Here is a 20,586-nt window from a genome sequence, read left to right on the forward strand (position 1 = left end):
AGAACGATAAAAGATATTAGCATGAATATAAAAGTATATTTGAAATTGTAATAGATTTATGTAAAGAAAAGTCAATGTATAACCTCAAAAATGAAACATAGGGAAAAGTAAAAGCCAATTATCTAGATATGCACACAAACAACCTTTTTCCACCGGATCTCAAACCAACATTTAAATCCACTTCAATGCTTTTCCAAGTAGAACAAACACGTCCGAATAAATTATGAGTATTTATTACTCACACCAAATAAAATAAAAAATAATTTATGATATCGTCATGATTTATATTTCGATTTATATATCTTGTTGAAATTAAGTAAACATTTACAAAAAAGTTTATTTGATTAAAGTTATCTTTGGCAACAATAGATACTAAGATAGTGTTTGTTTTTTGTCTGCAGATCTGCGTGACCTCTTCTGTCTGCGCCGCGCAGACCACGCGCAGACATTAGCCTTCGCAGACTGTTTGTTTTTTTTTAAGACTGCAGACCTAAAAATGTCTGCGCGCCCTCTTCTTGACGCAGATGTGGACCAGAGTCTTCTAACATCTTCAGACATCTTCTAGCCTAAAAAACCATATATATCTTTATTTTTTTAAAGTTTTTTTTTTAATTTATATTTTTTCCAACTTTATTAATGATAAACAATTTGAAAAAAAAATAACAAAACTTAAAAAAAAATGTTCGACGATACAAACATGACATTTTTGACAAATTTATAAATAAAGATTTATTACAATAATAGTCGTTGAAGTTGTTTATATAAATATGAAAAAAAAATCATAATATATTCTTATATTTTTTTTGCCAAATTTTGTAAAACATTATTTAATACAGTATCGTCAATTTCTCAAGAAAATATTTATGGTACGTTTTTAATGGATTTAATTGAAAAAATCGAAGTTTATTTTCATCAATTTTTGTATCAAATTCTTTGATCACTAATTATAATGTTTAGTTATAACTTTGCAACCAAAGTTGGTTTTTATCAAATATATACGTTAATTCATACCATTTTTATTTTTATTTTTTATATAATAATACATAAAAGTTGATCTAGATTCGTTAATTAGTTATAACAAAGTCATAAAAATATTAAAAAATCACTTTGAAGTATAAAAAAATCAGTTTATTTTAATAGCCCGCAAATGTTAAAAAAACAAACAGTCTTTTTTTTTCAGACTGCAGACGTTTGGTCCACCTCTTCTACTGCAGAGGTCTACAGATATGGTCTGCAGACTGCATACATTTTGTCTCAGAAAAAACAAACAGCACCTAAGTGAAAGTTGAAAATTAATATTTATTTTGAAGCGTTTGTCAAAACTATTTAATACAGGGTGGTTGAAAGATATAGTTATTTCTGTAATATTGTTCGAAAAAAATAGTAAGTTTTTAAGATGTATAAAGTTAAAAAACTATAAATATTTATTTGAATTATATTTTGGATTAATGTCATCTTTGGTGTGTGAACTGAAAAAATTAATGTTTAGCTTAAAATATCTTCAATTATGATATCATCATGTTTTATATTTTGATTTATATAACTTGTTAAAATTAAGTAAACATTTACAAAAAAAAGTTTGTTTGATTAAAGTAATCTTTCGCAAAAATAGCTACTAAGTGAAAGTTGAATTTAGTATTTTTGTTGAAGCGTTCCACAAAAATAATTATTATAAAATTTTGAAATGTGTAAACTAATATAAATCACAAAAGCTAAAGTATAAAGTACTATATGTTTTGGCAAAATCATACTATAGATGGTAGTTAAAACTTGAGTGATGTAGTTTAAATTCCTTTAAAAGTGTTCGGAAAATAGCTATATGTTTTTTAAGCAAAAATAAATAAATAAATAAATAAATAAAATAAATAAATAAAGAAAATAAAACTACCCCTTAGCTTAAACCTACCCTCGCAAAAATAGCTACCAAGTGAAAGTTGAATTTAGTATTTTTGTTGAAGCGTTCCACAAAAATAATTATTATAAATTTTTGAAATGTGTAAACTAATATAAATCACAAAAGCTAAAGTATAAAGTACTATATGTTTTGGCAAAATCATACTATAGATGGTAGTTAAAACTTGAGTGATGTAGTTTAAATTCCTTTAAAAGTGTTCGGAAAATAGCTATATGTTTTTTAAGCAAAAAAATAAATAAATAAATAAATAAAATAAATAAATAAAGAAAATAAAACTACCCCTTAGCTTAAACCTACCCTCGGACTCCCTTTCTTTCACTCTATTTATTCTTTGTTCTCCTCCGGTCCTACATTATTTTCATCTTTATTTTTAGTGATATTAAATAGTATTCGGATTACTATTCATATCTCAAAAAATTAAGTTAAAAGTTTTAGTTTCCCATTTTAGTCTCTAGCTTTTTTATTTTATACATTTTTAGTTTATTTTTATCTACTAATTATAATTTAAATGCAATATTTAATATTTGTAATATCATGTTATATACTAATTTATATTAATAATCATAAGTATAGAGTTTAATAATTATTTATCGAATTCATATAAAAAACTAAATATATACTACATGTAGGGGTGTCAATTTATGACACGACACGACAAAAATACACGAAACGAAACGAAATCGGGACGAAATCAAAATTCGAATTCGTGTTCGTGTCGTTTTCGTGTCAAGATTAAAAAACAAGATTTCGTGTCGTATCGTGTCGTGTTCGTGTTCATAAATCGACACGAAATTGACACGATTAAGCATTCGGTTGTCGTGTTTTTCGTGTTTGTCGTTTTTGTCGTGTTATATATCTTTAAGTATGAACGAAATACACTAATAGTGTTGTAATATTATATTGGTCGTGTCGTGTCGTGTTGTCGTGTTTTAATTGGTTTGCTTTCGTGTTAATGAAAAAAAACACGACATCGTGTCGTGTCGTGTTCGTGCTATACAAAACATTGTCGTGTCGTGTCGTGTCAGACAAAAACACGACACGACTGCCCGATTTGACAGCCCTAACTACATGACATAATGATTAGATGTATTATTTTAAATAATATAGTAATGGAATATGTTGGTGATCTTGATATATTTATTATAAATATAATCTTATTTATTTAACAATTATTTATAATAAATTAATAGTTAATTCAAGTTTGTTATATATAAATATTTTTATTTATGATAATATAATTTATAATATTATTGTAATGAAAAAATATAATATATTTGTTAAAATCTAATTATTAGAGGGGTGTATTTGACAATATATATGTTACAAAAATAAAATATTGTAGCAATATACTTTTTGGGATAAAAAAATAAAATAAAAAATAGAGTAGAGTTGGAGATTAAATACTATTTACCTTATTTTTTACTCAATTTATGAAGAAAAAATGACAATGATCTTAAACATCTCCAATGAAAGTTTTTCTGAAGTTTTTAACTATTTGAAAAAATTTGGAAAACTTTTTATTGAATAAGAACCTTTGAATAGGCCATTCCGAACATTTAATTTTCATTAACTTTTTATTTTTAGTTTAGATTTTGATCTTACATTCAAGAACACTTAATTTTATACCTTAATTATATTTAAATATTAGTTTTTTTATCAGTTAATCAATTGATTTATTAAATAAAGTGAAATGAATGTAATTTGTTAAAAAAAACTAAGAAATTCAAAACTTTTAAAATAATAAATACTAAATATTATAAAACATTATCGTTACATAGTATTTTATTATTTTTGAAATCCTATATATAGGTGATCATTTTATTATCATTTATAGTTTATATAAAAATACCCAATAAAATTATATTTTTACTTTTATTTTTGACATTAAATGTCAATAAGATGATAGATCATATGACATATATTAGTAAAATAATAGATTTCCATAAAAATTACCCAAAAAAATACTCACAAGTCATGTTTATGCAGAACTTTATAGTTTTAGTCCTTTTTATAGTTGATACATTAATTAAATATGACTTAATACATAATTAATCACAAATTAATTAATACAGTAACAGAGATCAGTATAATATATAACTTTTTGTAAAACTTTACAGTTTTGGTCTTTGTTATAATTGATGTGAGTTAATTCGTAATTAAATTCGAATTAATGAATAAAGTTACAGAGATTAATATATAAAAAGATACATGGTTCTCATTCGAACATACCTCAACAGATACTCTCTTCTCCTTCTCTCTACATACATTTTTCATTTAAATTTTCAGGTAGACGGTCTAATCCGACAATACACGCTGCTTTAGATGTTATAAATTGGGAAGAAATGTTGAATATGTTTAAGGAATCGTGTCAAACACGAGCCTCAACATTAGGTTTATTACTAATGTTGTTTTGCAAAGACGAACTCATTACGAGAAAAACATATAAAAGAACTAATAGTTAGATCATGACGCTTCATTATAAGTGGTAACTTCGATGTTATGTTTAAATGGCTGGGCTAAAAAAAGATTGATTAAGTTTGACATAAGAGTTTTTTTAAACACCACATTAAATTTGTGTTTGAGTTATTATTCAAGTAACCCAAGAGTTAATTGGATGATGATTCACACAGTGAGTTTTAACATAATATGTATAAATGTTGTGATTTTGTCCAAAGTTGATTGCAATATTTATGTAGCATAGTATAATGTTTAGGACCCTATAATATTAAATTGTTGGTCTAACCAAAATGAATCTGATAATTGAGTAGGGTGTTTATAAAACTTATCATTTCGGTGTTAATGATATGTATACTTGTATGCTTTATTTTTACTACCCCATAAAATACTTCAGTATTACTTTGAATACGTAAAGACTCAAATAAGTGATAGTGATAATTCTAGTAAGGTTCAAAAGACGAGTACAAGTATGAAAGGAACAAGTAAGCCTCACAACCAACTTCCTATAAAAAGTTGCCATAACAAAAGGCATGCCTAATGAGTCCTGAACTAAATAACGGATCACAAAAAAGGTAATTTAAATTTATTTATGATATATCAGTATCTTAATGTTGATGTCCCTATAAATACACGGTGGAATGATTCTAGTTCCATGATATATGTATCTTTTTCATTATAATGTTTTCATACAATTTGAAAGTTGGATTGATATCATAGAACAATCAGACCGCTCGGAGTGGGCAACGACACAACGCGTTATTCCGACGTGGCGTACCAAAAACGACGTTATAACGCCTGAAACACCGTGCCCCCTTGCGTTTTTACGCGTTATGTTACAACGCGTTACTATGGTAACGCTTGAAAACGACCATTTTTCGACGCAAATCCACTTCCAACGTATACATTTTGATTTTTGAACTGTTGTAAAACGGTCAAAAATGTAAAAAAAAAATTAATTTTTTCAATCTTTTTACCTCTTACACCTATATATATACATATACATCAACCTTTATTTCTTATCTACAATCCTATATAAAACCTTTTTAATTACAAATCTTCAAAAAAATTCTCTTTTCTTTACTATGGATCAAAACTCCAACACTTCTCCTCCAAACAAAAATACACCTTCGCCTCTTGGTTTTGCACAATACGCAATGTACGCGAACTTCCTCAACACTCAAGGCAATATTTTCAATATCACCTCACCCCCACCACAAGTCACTACAACCCTTCCACAAAACATTTTCAACCCATTTGCTACAATGCAACAAAATACCACACAACACAACCCACCCAACAAACTTTACCCGAGACGCAAGCGGGGGGAGGGGGGAGCGGAAAAAACGACCCCAAAAGGGAGAGCACGAAGGAAAGGGAAAGCGGTTGCAATGGAACAATTGGAAGACGAACCTCCAACATGGTGGACCGCGGAGGAGGAATACGCGTCGGTGGTGGCTTGGTGCGGGACATCAAAAAATTCAACGCAAGAAAACGATATGCGAAGAGTTGTTTTTTGGGAAGTCGTGCTCGGGAAATTTCGTACCATTTTGAATAAAGATGAAAAGTATCGCAATCACGACATGTTGAGTAGCAAATGGACTCAAATAAGCAAGAAGTGCACCAAGTTCAATTCCGTCTACAACAAACTTTCCTCGCACAAGTAAAGTGGTGCGACCGATTTTGACGTTTATAAAGCGGCGAGGGAGCAATATCATATCGAGACCGGTCACGTTTTTTAGCACAAAAACATTTGGGAGATTGTCAAGGAAGACCCAAAGTGGAATAAAACGGACACATTTATGGAACAACAATCGAAAAGGTCGCGCGACTCGGGTTTGGTCGATGTTTCGGACGCACACACGAACATCGACCTCAATGCGGACACGGATGAGATACCGGACGACTTGAACGACCTTGAAGAGATCTTCCCGCCTCGACGACCGATAGGCCGCGACAAAGCGAGGCGTGCTCAACGACACGCGGATGAAGCCGGAAGTAGACGTCGAGAGTAAGCCGAAATGAAACAAAAATTTGACGAGCACAACGAAATCGCGCGTAAAAGATATGAGTTGCAACATGATCATTTTGAGTTCCTGCGTCGTGAAGCCGAGGACAATCGTATTGCGAAAGATTTGGCAATTCTTCAAACTAGCGAGGAGAATTTGCCACCGAGACGGTTGGAGACACACCGAAAAATGAAGGCGAAGATTGAGCAGAAATATTTAGACGAAGATTAATGTTTTTTTCGTTGTAATGTTTTTTTTTTGTCAATGTTTTTTTTTCGGTCTATGTTTTTTTTCGTTGTAACGTCGTTTTATGTTTTTTTCGTTATAATGTAGTTTTTAATTAGTATTTATTTTAATTATGTGTTATTTAATTTATATGTTTTTTAAAAATTATTATGACATAAATTAAAAAAATAAAAGAAAATAGAAAAATGGAAATTACAAACATAAAAAAAAAATAAAAAATTAAATAGAAAATGATAGGTGTTATTACATGTTCTTTGGTGTTGCTCATTTCCACATTGTGTGTTATAACACCAAAAGTATGAGTAGTTAGATGAGGTGGACACTTTGGGTGTGATAACATGTCATAACATGTTGCCCACACCCAACAGCCTTAAAGTCATGAATGATGAACACTTAAACATATAAGTTGTTAAATCACCTTCATTATTAAGTGGTCATTCTTTATGTCATGATAATACTCTCTATGTATTGATTATAACTCGAATATATATATATATATATATATATATATATATATATATATATATATATATATATATATATATATATATATATATATATATATATATGGGCTAGGTTATTTTGTTTCTTATATTTATTGTGTGTTAGAATACACCAATAGAAATTTGGTAAATTAAATAATTATTTAATTAAATAAATATAAATATTAAATGATTTCCATAATTATATGTATATTAAATGATATCTTCTCTTTTTATGGAAGATAATTAAATCTGTCATTAATGTTAGCAATAACATTCTTTCAAAATGAATTCGTATCTAGGTTTTTATATATAGTTTGTATTTTGTTTCAGGAATCACTCACTTAAAATACAATAAAGTTGTATGGAATATGAAAAACGAGAGTGTATTCTACTAGAATATATTCTCATTCTGCTGGAATACACTCTCATTATTCTAGATATGAATTCATTCTGAAAGAACATTATTGTTGACATTAATGACGAATCTAATTAGTTTCCATAAAAATGAGTTATAAGTATGGATAGCATTTAATATACATATAATTATTACAAAATTCTTATTGGTGCATTCTAGCACACAATAGATGTGAGAAACATTTGAACCTACCTCATATATATATATATATATATATATATATATATATAAATATATATATATATATATATATATATAAATATATATATATATATATATATATATATATATATATATATAAATATATATATATATATATATATATATATATATATATATATATATATATATGTGTGTGTGTGTGTGTGTTAGCGACTGTTGGCTATACTTTAAATTTGATACAATGACGTAACTATTAGGTTCAATTTTTCTATATTGTTACGTATATTGTTTTAGGAGAATACCTCTATAAATTACAAATCAAGAACCACTTTTTGAAATTTTCTTATCTTATAAAGTTAACGGTAATTAAATCATATGAAATCGAGAAGTGGGGACTTCATCTTATTGTGATTACTCTTGTTCCATGGGTCCAAACTTGCTATAGAAAAGTTTGAATCCCTTAAAATGCTTAAAACCTTTGGAGAAAGGGTTAAAAGTTAACTTGAACCGAAAGTAAAGGTAATGAAATCGGAAATAGGTGGAGGACATATCATTTTAATAATGTATCATGTTCTGAATTTATGTTAAAAGAAAGTTTAAAATATCATATATCCAATATAAGGTTATGTTTGGTTGTTAGCTGAAAAACTATTAGATGATAAAAAAATAACGTTTTGTAAAACTAGTTGATAGCTAGTTATAAGATATAAAATAACATAAAAACACATAGAAAAATATGTTTTGTATAATTATTTAATGGAAAAAAACTCATGAAAATCTAGTTTAAATAACTATTGTTTGGCAAACATTACAACTTCAATAATTTCAAAAAATAAATTAACTTATCAGCTAATTATGACGCACCAAATACATCATAAACCTTTGATAAACACGGTTATAAAGATATAGATATTATAAATAATATGTTGAAGGATTCCATGGATGTTAAGGTGTTGTTTGTTTTTTTGAAGCGAAAATGTTTGAAGTCTGAAGACCACCTCTGCAACCCTCTGTAGCAGAAGAGATGGACCAATCGTCTGCAACATGTAATAAAAAGTGTGTTTGTTTTTTAACGTCTGCAGACTGCTGCAATAAGTTAAAGTAAGTTGTGAAGAGGTTTGAAACAGACGATCTAGTGCTGCACTACGCAACACACACGCAACAGTTTTTAAGTTAGAAGTCTTCTGAAAACCAAACTACTGCGAATGGCTAAGTGTTGCGCGACGCAACAATAAGTGGTCAGAAGTGGTTTTTTAGAAAAAAACAAACGGCACCTAAAACAATCACAATAATCACTATGAGAAAATAAAGAAAGTTGGTAAAAGTTAATTCTTTTTTTCTAGATAACAATAGTCTATTTTGTGTAATATATATTATATTATTTTTTACGTGTTCTTATAATTTTTTAATAATAGTCAAATAAGGTTAAAAACACAACTGTTGTAATTTGAATGGATATGAGTGATAATACGTAACAAGTGGAGCCATGATGATATGTCTTTGTCCTCCACTTAGGAAGTTATTTGTTCGTGTACATTAACAATTCGGATCATGTAAATAAGAATTTATACTTTTCAGAACTCTATGTGTTCGTGTTTTTTCTTTGTACAATGTTCCAGTTGTTAGTGAAAGAAGAATTAATGGATATTTAAAGACCCAAACTAAACAATAAAATTAGTGCTTTAAACGGGACATGTTAGCAATAAACTTTATAACCAAAAAAAATAAAAACTACAAATAGTTTATAAAATATGAATTAACCTTAAAATATAGAAAACTGCTATATAAAATCAATTTCAATCGCGCCTAATGGAAATTTCAATAAAAAAAGAACATTAATTTTTAAATAAAAAATAAACCAATAACAAAAAGACTATTATATTAATGTTGGATCTATTATAACCTTCTCATTTATTCAAAACCACTTATATTATATTGATGATAGGCATCCACAACCAAAAATTAAATATTCAAGTTTCGTTATAAACAAAAAAGATATAAGCTTAAGAGTAGAATAATAATGGCTGAGTTTATAGATGTTCTAAAAAATAATAATGGTAAACAATTAATATAAAAAACTTATACTAAGTTTCTGAATATTTAAAAGTCCCTTATTATTCAAATCTTATTTTAAATATTTCTTTAAAAAGTTTATGATGTAAAAAGTTACAACTTATTATATATATTATATTAAGAAAAACATTATATATATATATATATATATATATATATATATATATATATATATATATATATATATATATATGGAAAAGTTAAATAGAGAACCATAATTATTGGTTATTCAAAGAAACAAATCTTTTTTTCAATTTTTAGAGCTTATTCTTTATCGAAAAAAAAATCTAAAAATATCTAAATTCATATATTAACATTGTGAATGTGAAAAATATTTTTTGGATTCACCGTGTGAATCCAGATTCACATTGTGAATTTGACGTTAAAAAAAAAATTCGAATTTGATACCATTGGAAAAAGGATAAAAAGTTACGAATTTTTGTATTTTTAGTTTTTTTTTTGATAAAAAATAAGTTCTAAAAGTTGAAAAAAAAATTGGTTCCTTGGTTAATTATGGTTCTCTATTGAACCTCATCCTATATATATATATATATATATATATATATATATATATATATATATATATATATATATATATATATGCATTTTTTTTTCAAAATCTTATAATTGTTAAAATATTTAATATATATATATATATATATATATATATATATATATATATATATATATATATATATATATATATATATAAAGAAAAACATAATATATTAGAGACATCTTATTAAAAAACCCCTTACATTAAATATTTTAACAATTATAAGATTTTGAAAAAAAAATGCAAAAAATGATCCATTTGACTTGCTGTTTTTTTAATAGAGTCAAAAAACTTGTTCTTTACAAAATATGTAATTACCTACAATATTTTATATCAATGTTAAAGTGTTTGAATTTATCAATGGGCAAAGAGCATCATATATTGGTTTGAAAAGAAAGAAAGAAAAGAAGAAAAAATAAAAGTTAATACGTCCGTGATGGCGAAAGTATCTGGACCCACGACCCTCTCACGTCCACATCATAAAAAAATAAATTCAAAATTCAAAAAAGAAATAAAAAAAATTAATATTTTATTAAATTAAAATAAATCGAACTTTCTCTCTCTCTATATAAACCCTCGCGCCTTCCATTCCACTTCCCATCACCTTACCCACCGCTGTCCCCCACTCTGATTTTTCTCTAAAATCCCCAAAATACCCCTGTAACGTCTCTCTTTTACAAAATGGAATCCTCGAGTAACAAAAAGCGACTCCGTTCCGACTCGGACGAGTCCGAGCTCAACTCACCGGAGGCAAAGAGAATCCGAGATGACCTTCTCGACACTCTAGACGACTCCGACGTGTGCACCGTCGGTGACGACCTCGACTCGTTCATAAAAAGCTTCGAAGACGAAATATCTCCTCCGCCGGAGACACTCGACCAGGCCTCCGAGTCCGGCGACTCTCGCCCGGATCTCGAGTTTCTCCTCGAGGCATCCGACGACGAACTCGGACTCCCGCCTACGGAGACGACACCGACTGAGTCGGAAAGGATAGAGGTATCGACTGAGTTGGTTGAACTCGGGGAGTTTTCATGGGTAGATGATGAAATCCCGAACTATGAATCGTTCGAGTATGGATTTGATTGCGCCGCCGGTGATGTTAATGTTAACAACAACGGCAACAACAACCAAAATGGTGAATACGTGGCTTTAGAGGGTTTGTTTGATTATACAGATCTAGGATTTGGATCGGCCGATATGTCAAGGCGGCCGGAATCGTTGCCGGCGCAGTGACATAGGTTGATTTTATGGTTAATACGTTAGAAAATATTTTGTAAAGTTCTTTGGTTCTTTTTATATTAGAAAAATAGACATGGAAAAAATGTATACATAGATTTACTGTTTAGTGTTTAACGATCGAAGAAACCACGTCATACTCATACTGTTCGGCTATTAATTAGTCTAGTCCATATGGACATGGTGTATAAACCTGTTAAAACCATTCTAAAACCTAAGTTATCGTCATGTCATTTCTATCGTAAAAATATGATTTTATACTATATTTTTTTAACAATTGAATTTAAATAAAAACTTTAATTTTAATAAAAACGCTTAACATTTTATTACCTCAAAATTAAAAAACATTACATTTCATTATTATTATTATTTTTAAAATATAACATGACATTAAAAAAAATCCTACTTAAGAAAGAAGAAAAACTAAAAATCTTAAACCTACAAAACATAAAAAAATACTTTGATTAAAGGGAAAATACCGCAAATAGACAAAAAATGGGGGTCAACTTCAAAATTTAATCATAAAAATAAGTTTTTCCGGCTATAGACATATATTCCGCGGAGGACCCTCCGCGGAATGACGTCATCTTCGCGGACCATCCAAAATTCTGATTTTTTAATGTTTAAAAGATTGTCCCGCATAGGCCCTCTGCAGATACATAAATTCCACCGCGGAGTGAGTTGTTTGACATTCATAAATTCCTCCGCGGAGAAGGTGACGAGGAGCTCCGCGGAAAGATTAATGTCTCCGCGGAATGGGTGGTTGCAATGCATTTTAGACGGTTTTTTTGATACAAAGTGTTCTTTTTCATTTTTTTAGCTCCATTTGGCCGATTATCTATACAATAGATCACTTTTTTTTCATTTCATTTTCCAAAAAAATATGAGTTTTGTTATTTTATGTACTAGGGGTTTTTGACAGATAAGTAATGAGATTAACATCTACGTTAGACCAAAGTTTAACAACTTAGGTTTACTGCTTCCGCCAAATTTTGATCGTCGAATATTGTTTGATTTGGTCAAAATTAAGGCTAATGTGTTCAATAGTAATATATCATTGTCATTTCAACACCCGGTTCATGTGTATGTTATGAATATTTTAGACGAAGCAGATGTTCATCAACTTAGAAATGTAATTTCTGAAACGAAGGAGATTTTGCATTTGTATTTAGAGGTGTTTCAGGGATTGGTCGAACAGACAGAAGCGGTTGACAAGATTGTACCACACAATGTTGAAAACGTTGTATCTGATAATGTTGAAGAGTGTCCACAAGAAGAAACTGTGGCAGTGAATACGGTTGAAGAAAAAAATTTATATGAGTTTGGAAGACTGACTGACAAAACTTTGTCAGACGGTGAAGAGTCAAATGAAGGATGGTCAAAAGATGAGTTCACACACGGGAAAAAAGCTTCAGACATATTTTACGGTATGCCTCCCAAACCTGATTGTCCTGATCCTATTGTTGAACCCGGACCATTTCACAGTTTAGGTCCAAATGATGATATGTTTGTTCGTCAAACATATGATAACAAACAACTAATATTTGCTTTGAGTCTTAAAGCAACTAGAGAAAAGTTTCAGTTTAAGACCAAACATTCTAACAAAAATCGTTATGAGGTATATTGTGAAATTGAGAACTGTAGTTGGCGTTTATATGCAAAACGCCTTGATCCCACTGATGAATTTGAAATCAGGACTTTCAACAACGTGCACACATGTTCGTCATTACAGATACACCCTAATCATAAGCATGCTAATAAAAAAGTCATGGGTACTATATTGCATGAGATTATGGGAAAAACTCGTTCCAAGGTTTGGAGGCCTAATGAAATATCAAGGGATTTGAATGCTTTGCTGGAAATCAATGTAGATTACAAACAAGCTTGGCGTGCAAAACAATATGCTATGGAACTGTTGTTGGGATCCTCTGAAGAATGTTTTTCCAAACTTCCTATTTATTTTCACAATTTGAAGAGGCATAATCCTGGTACAGTGGCCTATATTCAAACAGATTCTGAAGATTGTTTCGAGTGTTGTTTTTATGCCATTGGGAGCACGGTAAATACAAAAAACTTGTTATTTAATATATAATTTTTTTTAAAAAATTATAGAGTGTTTATGTGTTCCATTTTAATATATTGCAGATACGAGCGTTCAAACGTTTTTGTCGTAAAGTTATAATTATGGATGATGCCCATTTGAAGGGTGATTTTAAGGGAACCATATTGCATGCAGTAGCTATGGATGAGAACAACCAGATACTGCCCCTTGCGCACGGAATATGCAAAAAAAAGAGTGGTCTTACTTGGACATGGTTTCTTGAAAAGTTGTATGAATGTGTTGGTGATTGTCAAGAATTGACTTTTGTAACTGATAGGGCCGATGCAATTCGGGTTAGTATTGAAAATGTTTTCCCACATGCTCATCATGGCTTGTGTGCTTTTCATCTACTAGGAAACATAGTACACAGGTTTGGGAAAAATGATAAAACAAAAGTGTTGTTTTGGAGGTTTGTGAAATCTTACAAAAGAAATGTTTTTGAAGAATTGTGGTATAGATTTAGTTCTACTAGGCCGCAAGTAGCAGCGTATCTAAGTGAAATTCCCCGTGCTAAATGGACTAGAGCATATTCGCTGTCGAAACGGTACGATTACATGACCTCGAACAGCGTAGAGTCCATGAATGCTTTATCTGTAGATGCAAGGAAGATGCATATAATACCCCTCCTTGAGTTCTTTCGTCGTCTTTCAAAGGAATGGTGTAACAAGCATCGCATCGAAGGAGGTATGAATTTAATTTGGACTTTAATTAGGTCGAATAATAAGTTAATTATATATATATATCTTCTTTACAGGGAAACGTTCAACAGTGCTAACCGAGTGGGCTGAAAAAGTAGTTAGTAAAAATGAAGAGCGTACGACAGGATGGTCCGTTTCTGGTGTTTCAGATGCAATATAAACATGGTGGCATAGTTGATCTGAGGCAAGAGACTTGTACATGCAAATATTGGGACGGAACTGGGTTGCCTTGTGGTCATGTCATAATGGTCTTGAAGCACTTGAAAAAAACTAACTTCGGACATCTGGCTATAGATGCTTACAAAATGGAAACGTACCGAAGTACGTATGAGGAGCTGGTTTACCCCCTTCCAGAACCGTGCGATTGGGAGATTCCTGCTGAGATGATGGTTGTTAAACCCCCGATAATGGATACACGTCAAGCTGGTAGACCGAGAAACAGAAATCGTATCCCGTCACAAAGTGAGGAACCTATAGTAAGAAGGTGTAGTAGATGTGATAATACAACACATAATGCAGCGACTTGTCCGGCATTGGTCCCAAAGAAACAAAAAAAGTCTACAAAAAGTAGTTTGGCATCAGGTAGTAACACAAAAGGGAAAGGGAAAGGGCCAGAAGGGACTCCGGAGACGCTAGAGACGCACGGGACACAAGAGACGCGTTAGACGAGTGGGGCGCAGAGAGAAGACTATTGTTCAACGTTTGATTTGAATGATTGATTTTGTATTTATAATTAATTATGTTTTGTTTTAGAGGACATTAATTTGTGTACTTTGAAATGGTGTGTTTATTTTAAAGATGATGGGTAATATTATGATTATATTATATTAGTGCATCATTACTAGTAGAATAATAACTAATACTCGAAGATAATACATTCAACAAACCAGAAACATATAGTAAACGTACAACAACAGTAATTAACTTAAGGGAATTGCAAAGGATACTTTTCTTTGTCCATTGTTATGTAGTCGTCCCTAATTCTTATTTTATCTTCCGTACGGTCCTTTTGGCTCCCAAGTTCTATCATTTCTGCATCCTTGTCAGCAAGCCATTTTTCAGACAGTTTGATATTCTTCTTAGTTTTTTTTATCCATTCCTCATGATCTTTGATTTTTTTTAATAATCGCCATCCTTTCCTCAACCTCTTTGCACTCTGCCGCAATGAGGTCACGACGTTCAGTGAGAGCTCGAGATGAGTCTTTATCTTTTCTTTGTTGTTCTTCAGCCCATTGTAGTTGTTGCAAAGTATCCTCAGACATATGCGGCTCTCTTAAATTTGGTGATGGGGCAAGAAAAGGGTCGATCGGATCACAATAGAAACAATCAACTTCGTTGCACGAGCAAATATACAAAGTTGAAGATGAACTCATTTAAATTAAAAAAAAATATTATAACTCTATATCAAAAATCCAACGACCATCCATGACTATATATAGTCCCTTCCACTCCGCAGAGAGCTGTTGTCAGTCCGCAGAGCTTTTTGTCAGTCCGCAATAATGTTTGTCAGTCCGCAAAGCTGTTTGTATAGCCGTTGTCATCCGTACATTACAATTATGGGAATACAATTATTTATTTAAAGGTAAACATTTTTTATTAAAAACTAAAGAATGCCAACAGACCATTACAACTACGGTTAACATAGAACTGAATACAAACTAATATTCGTTATGATCCATATAATACAGTTCAATTGAATTGTCGTGGAGGTAAGACCACAACACTTTCAACTGGTACTTCCCAATGCCTAAGGGTTGGAATAGGATTGACCGTCTTAGTTTGATAAGCATTTCGATACACCGCAATACTTAACTTTAAATTTACCATTTCCTGGATTTCTGCAATTTCAAGTCTTTGTAGTGAAGCTATAGCATGCTCACAAGGTATACCGCATTTTTTCCATTTACCGCAACTACAAATACCACGGTCTAATTGGACAGATTTGGTTGTTGAATACTTACTCACTTCATATCTGTCGCCAACAATATGCGTAATCCTACAACCATCCGAGTGGATAAATCTTTTATGAATCACCTTAAGTGCATAAGGGGTTAGAAGACCATGAAAATCCCCTGTGAAATGAACTGAATCAAAAAACAAAAATTATGATGTCATAACGTATAATAACATATCAATTGACCATTTGAGTGATGTCATAACTTATAATTACCTCCAAACGCAGCACGTTGAAGATACACTGCTTGCATCGAGTCATTGACCATTTCAATGATTGCTGTTATTGGAAACTCATGCATGTTTGTTCTTAACCAATTGACACAACGGGAATGTCAATGAATTTAACATTGAAACGTACTCTTGGAAAACAAGCCCGTACCCATTTTGCAATGGGAATATTGTCAAGCCAATGAAGATCATTCCCATTAACCTCATTTTTTAAGTTGTTCAAACAAGCATAAAAATGAGACAAATTATACGCTTTACAAGTCTTCCAGAACAACTGCTCTATGACTGTATTGCTTCCAGTGGAAGTGCGTATTTTCTCGGCTATATTTTTACAACAATAGCCATGATGTGAATCAGGGTAGACTCTTTGAACTGCAAAGTCTATGGAATCAGACATATGGCTTATGAAACCAACTTCTGTATTGTCACCTAAACATTCTTTAAGCCTCCTCAAGAACCATAACCATGAATTGTCACGGTTTATGGTTCCCAAAGCAAAGGCTATGAGAAGGGGTTCATGATTTCCATCTAAAGCAACCGCAATGTACATGGATCTTACATACGCCCCAATTAGAGGTACTTGACCAACGAATATGATTGGTATCATAGACGTGAGAAACGTACGAATCTGTAAGTCAAGATAAGAATATTAGGCATATAACAACTTGAAATAACTAAATATTTATTTACTATGAGGGATTACATACCACGCATCCCAATGCCAAGAAACAAATTTGGAAACGATTGTACTGATCTTTCGTAATGTACGTGAAGGTGTTAGGATTGGTTCATTGCAGATTATGGAAAAAATTCGGTAGGCTGGAGAAACTTTTTCTTAATACCTGATTGACTGAACTCATTTTCACAACTTTCGACACCTTGTAAAAATGAAAATGCTTGTCCAATTTAAAAGGAATTAGTATACATTATTCCGTAGAACTTACTTGTTAGTCCGCGTAAATGACTTGTCAGTACGCGTAACTTATTTGTCGGTACGCGTAACCTGTTTGTCAGATTATGTTATTTGAATGTATGGTTTCGTAACATTTGTTGGTGAATTATGTTTCAAAACATAAAGTATAAATACCATATTACATATAAATAAAGAAATACAAGAACAATACAAAACGTAGTACTAGTTAAAAAAACGGGACATTTTTCAAAAGATTCCAAGGGGCTTCATACTCGAAACTCTGTCCGTTGCTAATGGATTTGTATTCTTCTTTAGCCGCCTCCAAGATGTCTTCCTCAGTATCATTCACACGATCGTCTTCAATCTTATTATAAAGATCGTTGAATAACACAACTTATGTTTTCAATTCATACCATTTTGCAGCTATATCAAGCGTGCTGCGATGGTTTTCTATGGTGGTTTCAGCGTCAGTGTTGAAGGTATTCGCTAATAGGACCCAAAACATTCTATCCTCCAAAATGGTGTTCTCGTAGACATTAATATATGCACGAGTTAGAAGCAAATACTCGTTAGCGGTCCATGGGTTTGAACCCATTGTAAAACATACAAAGTACATGAACTAAAATAGATTAGATGAAGTGATACATAATTTTTTGTCGTTTTATATAGACATGACAGTCCGCAAATATCCAACGATCATGCATGACAATATATAGACCCTTCAACTCCGCAGAGAGTTGTTCGTCAGTCCGCGTTACTGACTTGTCAGTCCGCATAGCTATTTGTCAGTCCGCGTTACTGACTTGTCAGTCTGCGTTACCTATCTTTTTATATATAGTAAAACACGTATCCATATGTCCGAATTAGAGGTAAGGGATCATTTCACAAAACGGCATCCAATGTACCAACGTCTTCAAATGCAACTAATCTGTCTAATGTGTCTACTTCAACAAATGGTACATCTTCATGGACGACAACAGAGGTGTTGGTACTAACACGATGCTGGATTACCGTTTACGAGGGTCTGTCGGTAATGGTTCCCCTTAATTGCCTTGTTGGTGATGAATGGTCCCGCTTAGTAGCTTTGTTCAACTATAAGGTGGGACAAGGTCAAGAACGACTAAAACCCGATATTGTTAGTAAATGGATGGATTTAAAGACTAAAGTCACATGGTACAATCGATGCTACAATTATGAGAAAATGCGATGCTCTGATGCTGATGATGAAGAACTTCTTGAATACGTGAACGGATATTACCTGTGCCAGTTTGATGAAACTGAGTTCGAGTATACGGACGTTTGGAATCTGGTTAGAAATAAACCCTTTTTCATGTAGATGACTCTTTTATTTGTAATGTTCTATGTAATGTTTGTTAGTCGTTCATCTTTTATTTGTAATGTTTTCTGTAATGTTATTATGTTATTTCAAATGTTTGTTTTGTTTTTAATGTATCGTAATATATGTTCGTGAATTATGTTTCAAAAAATATATGATACAAAAGTTGTTTATATTAAACAGAACTACTAAAAACAAGTATTTCATAATAATGTATACAAACTTCCAAACATCAAGTGATTTAGTATCCCAAATAATATTTGTCATCCTATTTCTGTAGAGAAATCCCGCATCTCTACATGACTTATCACTCTTCACCGGTACCCCCGAAGCAATCATTTCCATATACATGCTTACGAATACTCCACAATCCCCTCTATTAGTAATATATTCTTGTTGTGGCGCGTCTGCAATATCAATAAACTCCACAACTGCGTTGTCTTTGTGTCCATTGGGGAAATCCTTCCAGTAGTCAATGACATCTAGCTCTTTGATTATACTATCCCCAAAACTTTTGAATTCTCCACCAGTCAAGTACATTGTGAAGTAATTCATACATCGTGCTGAATCATAAATGTGTACTTTCCAAATATCTAAATGTAGCACTGCCAAAAACCAGTGGGCATGAGGAACGTTTATGCGGAATAGAACCTGCAAACAAAAACAAATTTAATAGTCATTAATTCTGTTCGTATATAAAATAAATAATTAATAAACTTAACTAACCCTATCCACATCCTTCCATTTAGGATGACCTCCGACACCATTTGCTATATTCCTAATAAAAAATGTTTTTCCGTTTTGCAAATTAAGTTCTTGAGGGAATATCGTCCACCTTGCATTCGCCGGCCATCTTTACATGAGCAAGGCACTCCATATCGCAATATGTTGTACATTTTAAGATAAAAATGTTACAATTTTTTATATAAATTATCGTCTAAAAATGTAGTTAAAATTATATTTAACGAATGTTACCGAAGAAATTAACCACCCAGCTTCAGTAACTGCAAGTAACCTCGACCAAAACTCCACATCCAGTGTGAGCATATGCAGCCCATGCTTAATGTTTAGGTTGGAAGAGATCGTATTCCATTCTCTCCAAAAACTCAACGTACTGGCAGCTTCAACACTTTCGAGCAGGAGATGATTTGAAACATCATTACTCTCTTCATTCACAATGTCTTCATTTGCTTTTTCAGGACTGTTCACCGCTTTTTTTTCTTTGCTTTGGTGATTTTCTTCAATTTTGGTGTGGATTGCAACTAAAAAATTAACATGTTAAATAATTATCAATACGTTAATATTTTTAAAATATACCAAATTTAAAATATGAGTTTTGTACCACTGTGAACGGAGTCCGCTGATACCATGGAACACCCCTCTTTCGTTGCAGCCTAACAATAGGAGTCATTTCTTTTGTGTGATGTTCACCCACGTCCGATGACGGGTCAACATGCGTAGGTGTAGGCCCAAATTCCCCCTCCAAACCATGAGTACCTATATCATCATAGTCAAAATGTGTATCATGGTAATATTTTTCTTCCTCCTCTTTATTTATCATCTCTTCCTCCTCTTCCACATCCTCTTCCTCTCGAAACCCTCTGTCTGGTTCAACATTTGTGTCTGGTTCATCTTTTTTCTGTAATACACGGTCTACTTTAGAACTTAAGTCAGCCACAATGCCTAGTAGACGCTTCACTAATGCCTTTGTGCTCGTCTTCTTCTTCTTTACCAATCTTGATGTGTCGTTTCACATATAACTTGTTTCTATTTCAAGATGTTGCGAGGAAGAAGCATTTGTGG

The 20,586-nt window shown here is 31.6% G+C and overlaps 2 protein-coding genes across 2 annotated transcripts; one reads left to right on the plus strand and one right to left on the minus strand.

Moving 5' to 3' along the window:
- Window positions 1–10,917: 10,917 nt before the first annotated feature.
- On the plus strand, window positions 10,918–11,694 carry LOC145166503 (uncharacterized). The gene has a single exon (XM_079085507.1). It carries the CDS (start codon window positions 10,997–10,999, stop codon window positions 11,546–11,548), a length of 552 nt encoding a protein of 183 aa, XP_078941633.1. The 5' UTR covers window positions 10,918–10,996; the 3' UTR covers window positions 11,549–11,694.
- A 4,345-nt stretch (window positions 11,695–16,039) lies between these two features.
- Window positions 16,040–16,605, minus strand: LOC145164000 (uncharacterized). Its single transcript, XM_079082731.1, has 2 exons — window positions 16,521–16,605; window positions 16,040–16,434 (listed from the first exon to the last, which is right to left on the minus strand). The coding sequence occupies exons 1-2, from the start codon at window positions 16,603–16,605 to the stop codon at window positions 16,040–16,042; spliced, it is 480 nt and encodes a 159-aa protein (XP_078938857.1).
- Window positions 16,606–20,586: the final 3,981 nt, after the last annotated feature.

The sequence above is a fragment of the Lactuca virosa genome, chromosome 3, assembly GCF_052849685.1.
Source record: "Lactuca virosa cultivar CGN04683 chromosome 3, Lactuca_virosa_CGN04683_v6, whole genome shotgun sequence".
Classification (NCBI taxonomy): Eukaryota; Viridiplantae; Streptophyta; class Magnoliopsida; order Asterales; family Asteraceae; genus Lactuca; species Lactuca virosa.

Bases quoted from the DNA above. Each gene is read 5' to 3' on its own strand.
- LOC145166503 (XM_079085507.1), top strand. From the start codon at position 10,997: ATGGAATCCTCGAGTAACAAAAAGCGACTCCGTTCCGACTCGGACGAG.
- LOC145164000 (XM_079082731.1), bottom strand. From the start codon at position 16,605: ATGCATGAGTTTCCAATAACAGCAATCATTGAAATGGTCAATGACTCG. The intron at 16,435-16,520 runs GTAATTATAAGT...TTTTTGATTCAG, and splicing joins TCAACGTGCTGCGTTTGGAG to TTCATTTCACAGGGGATTTT.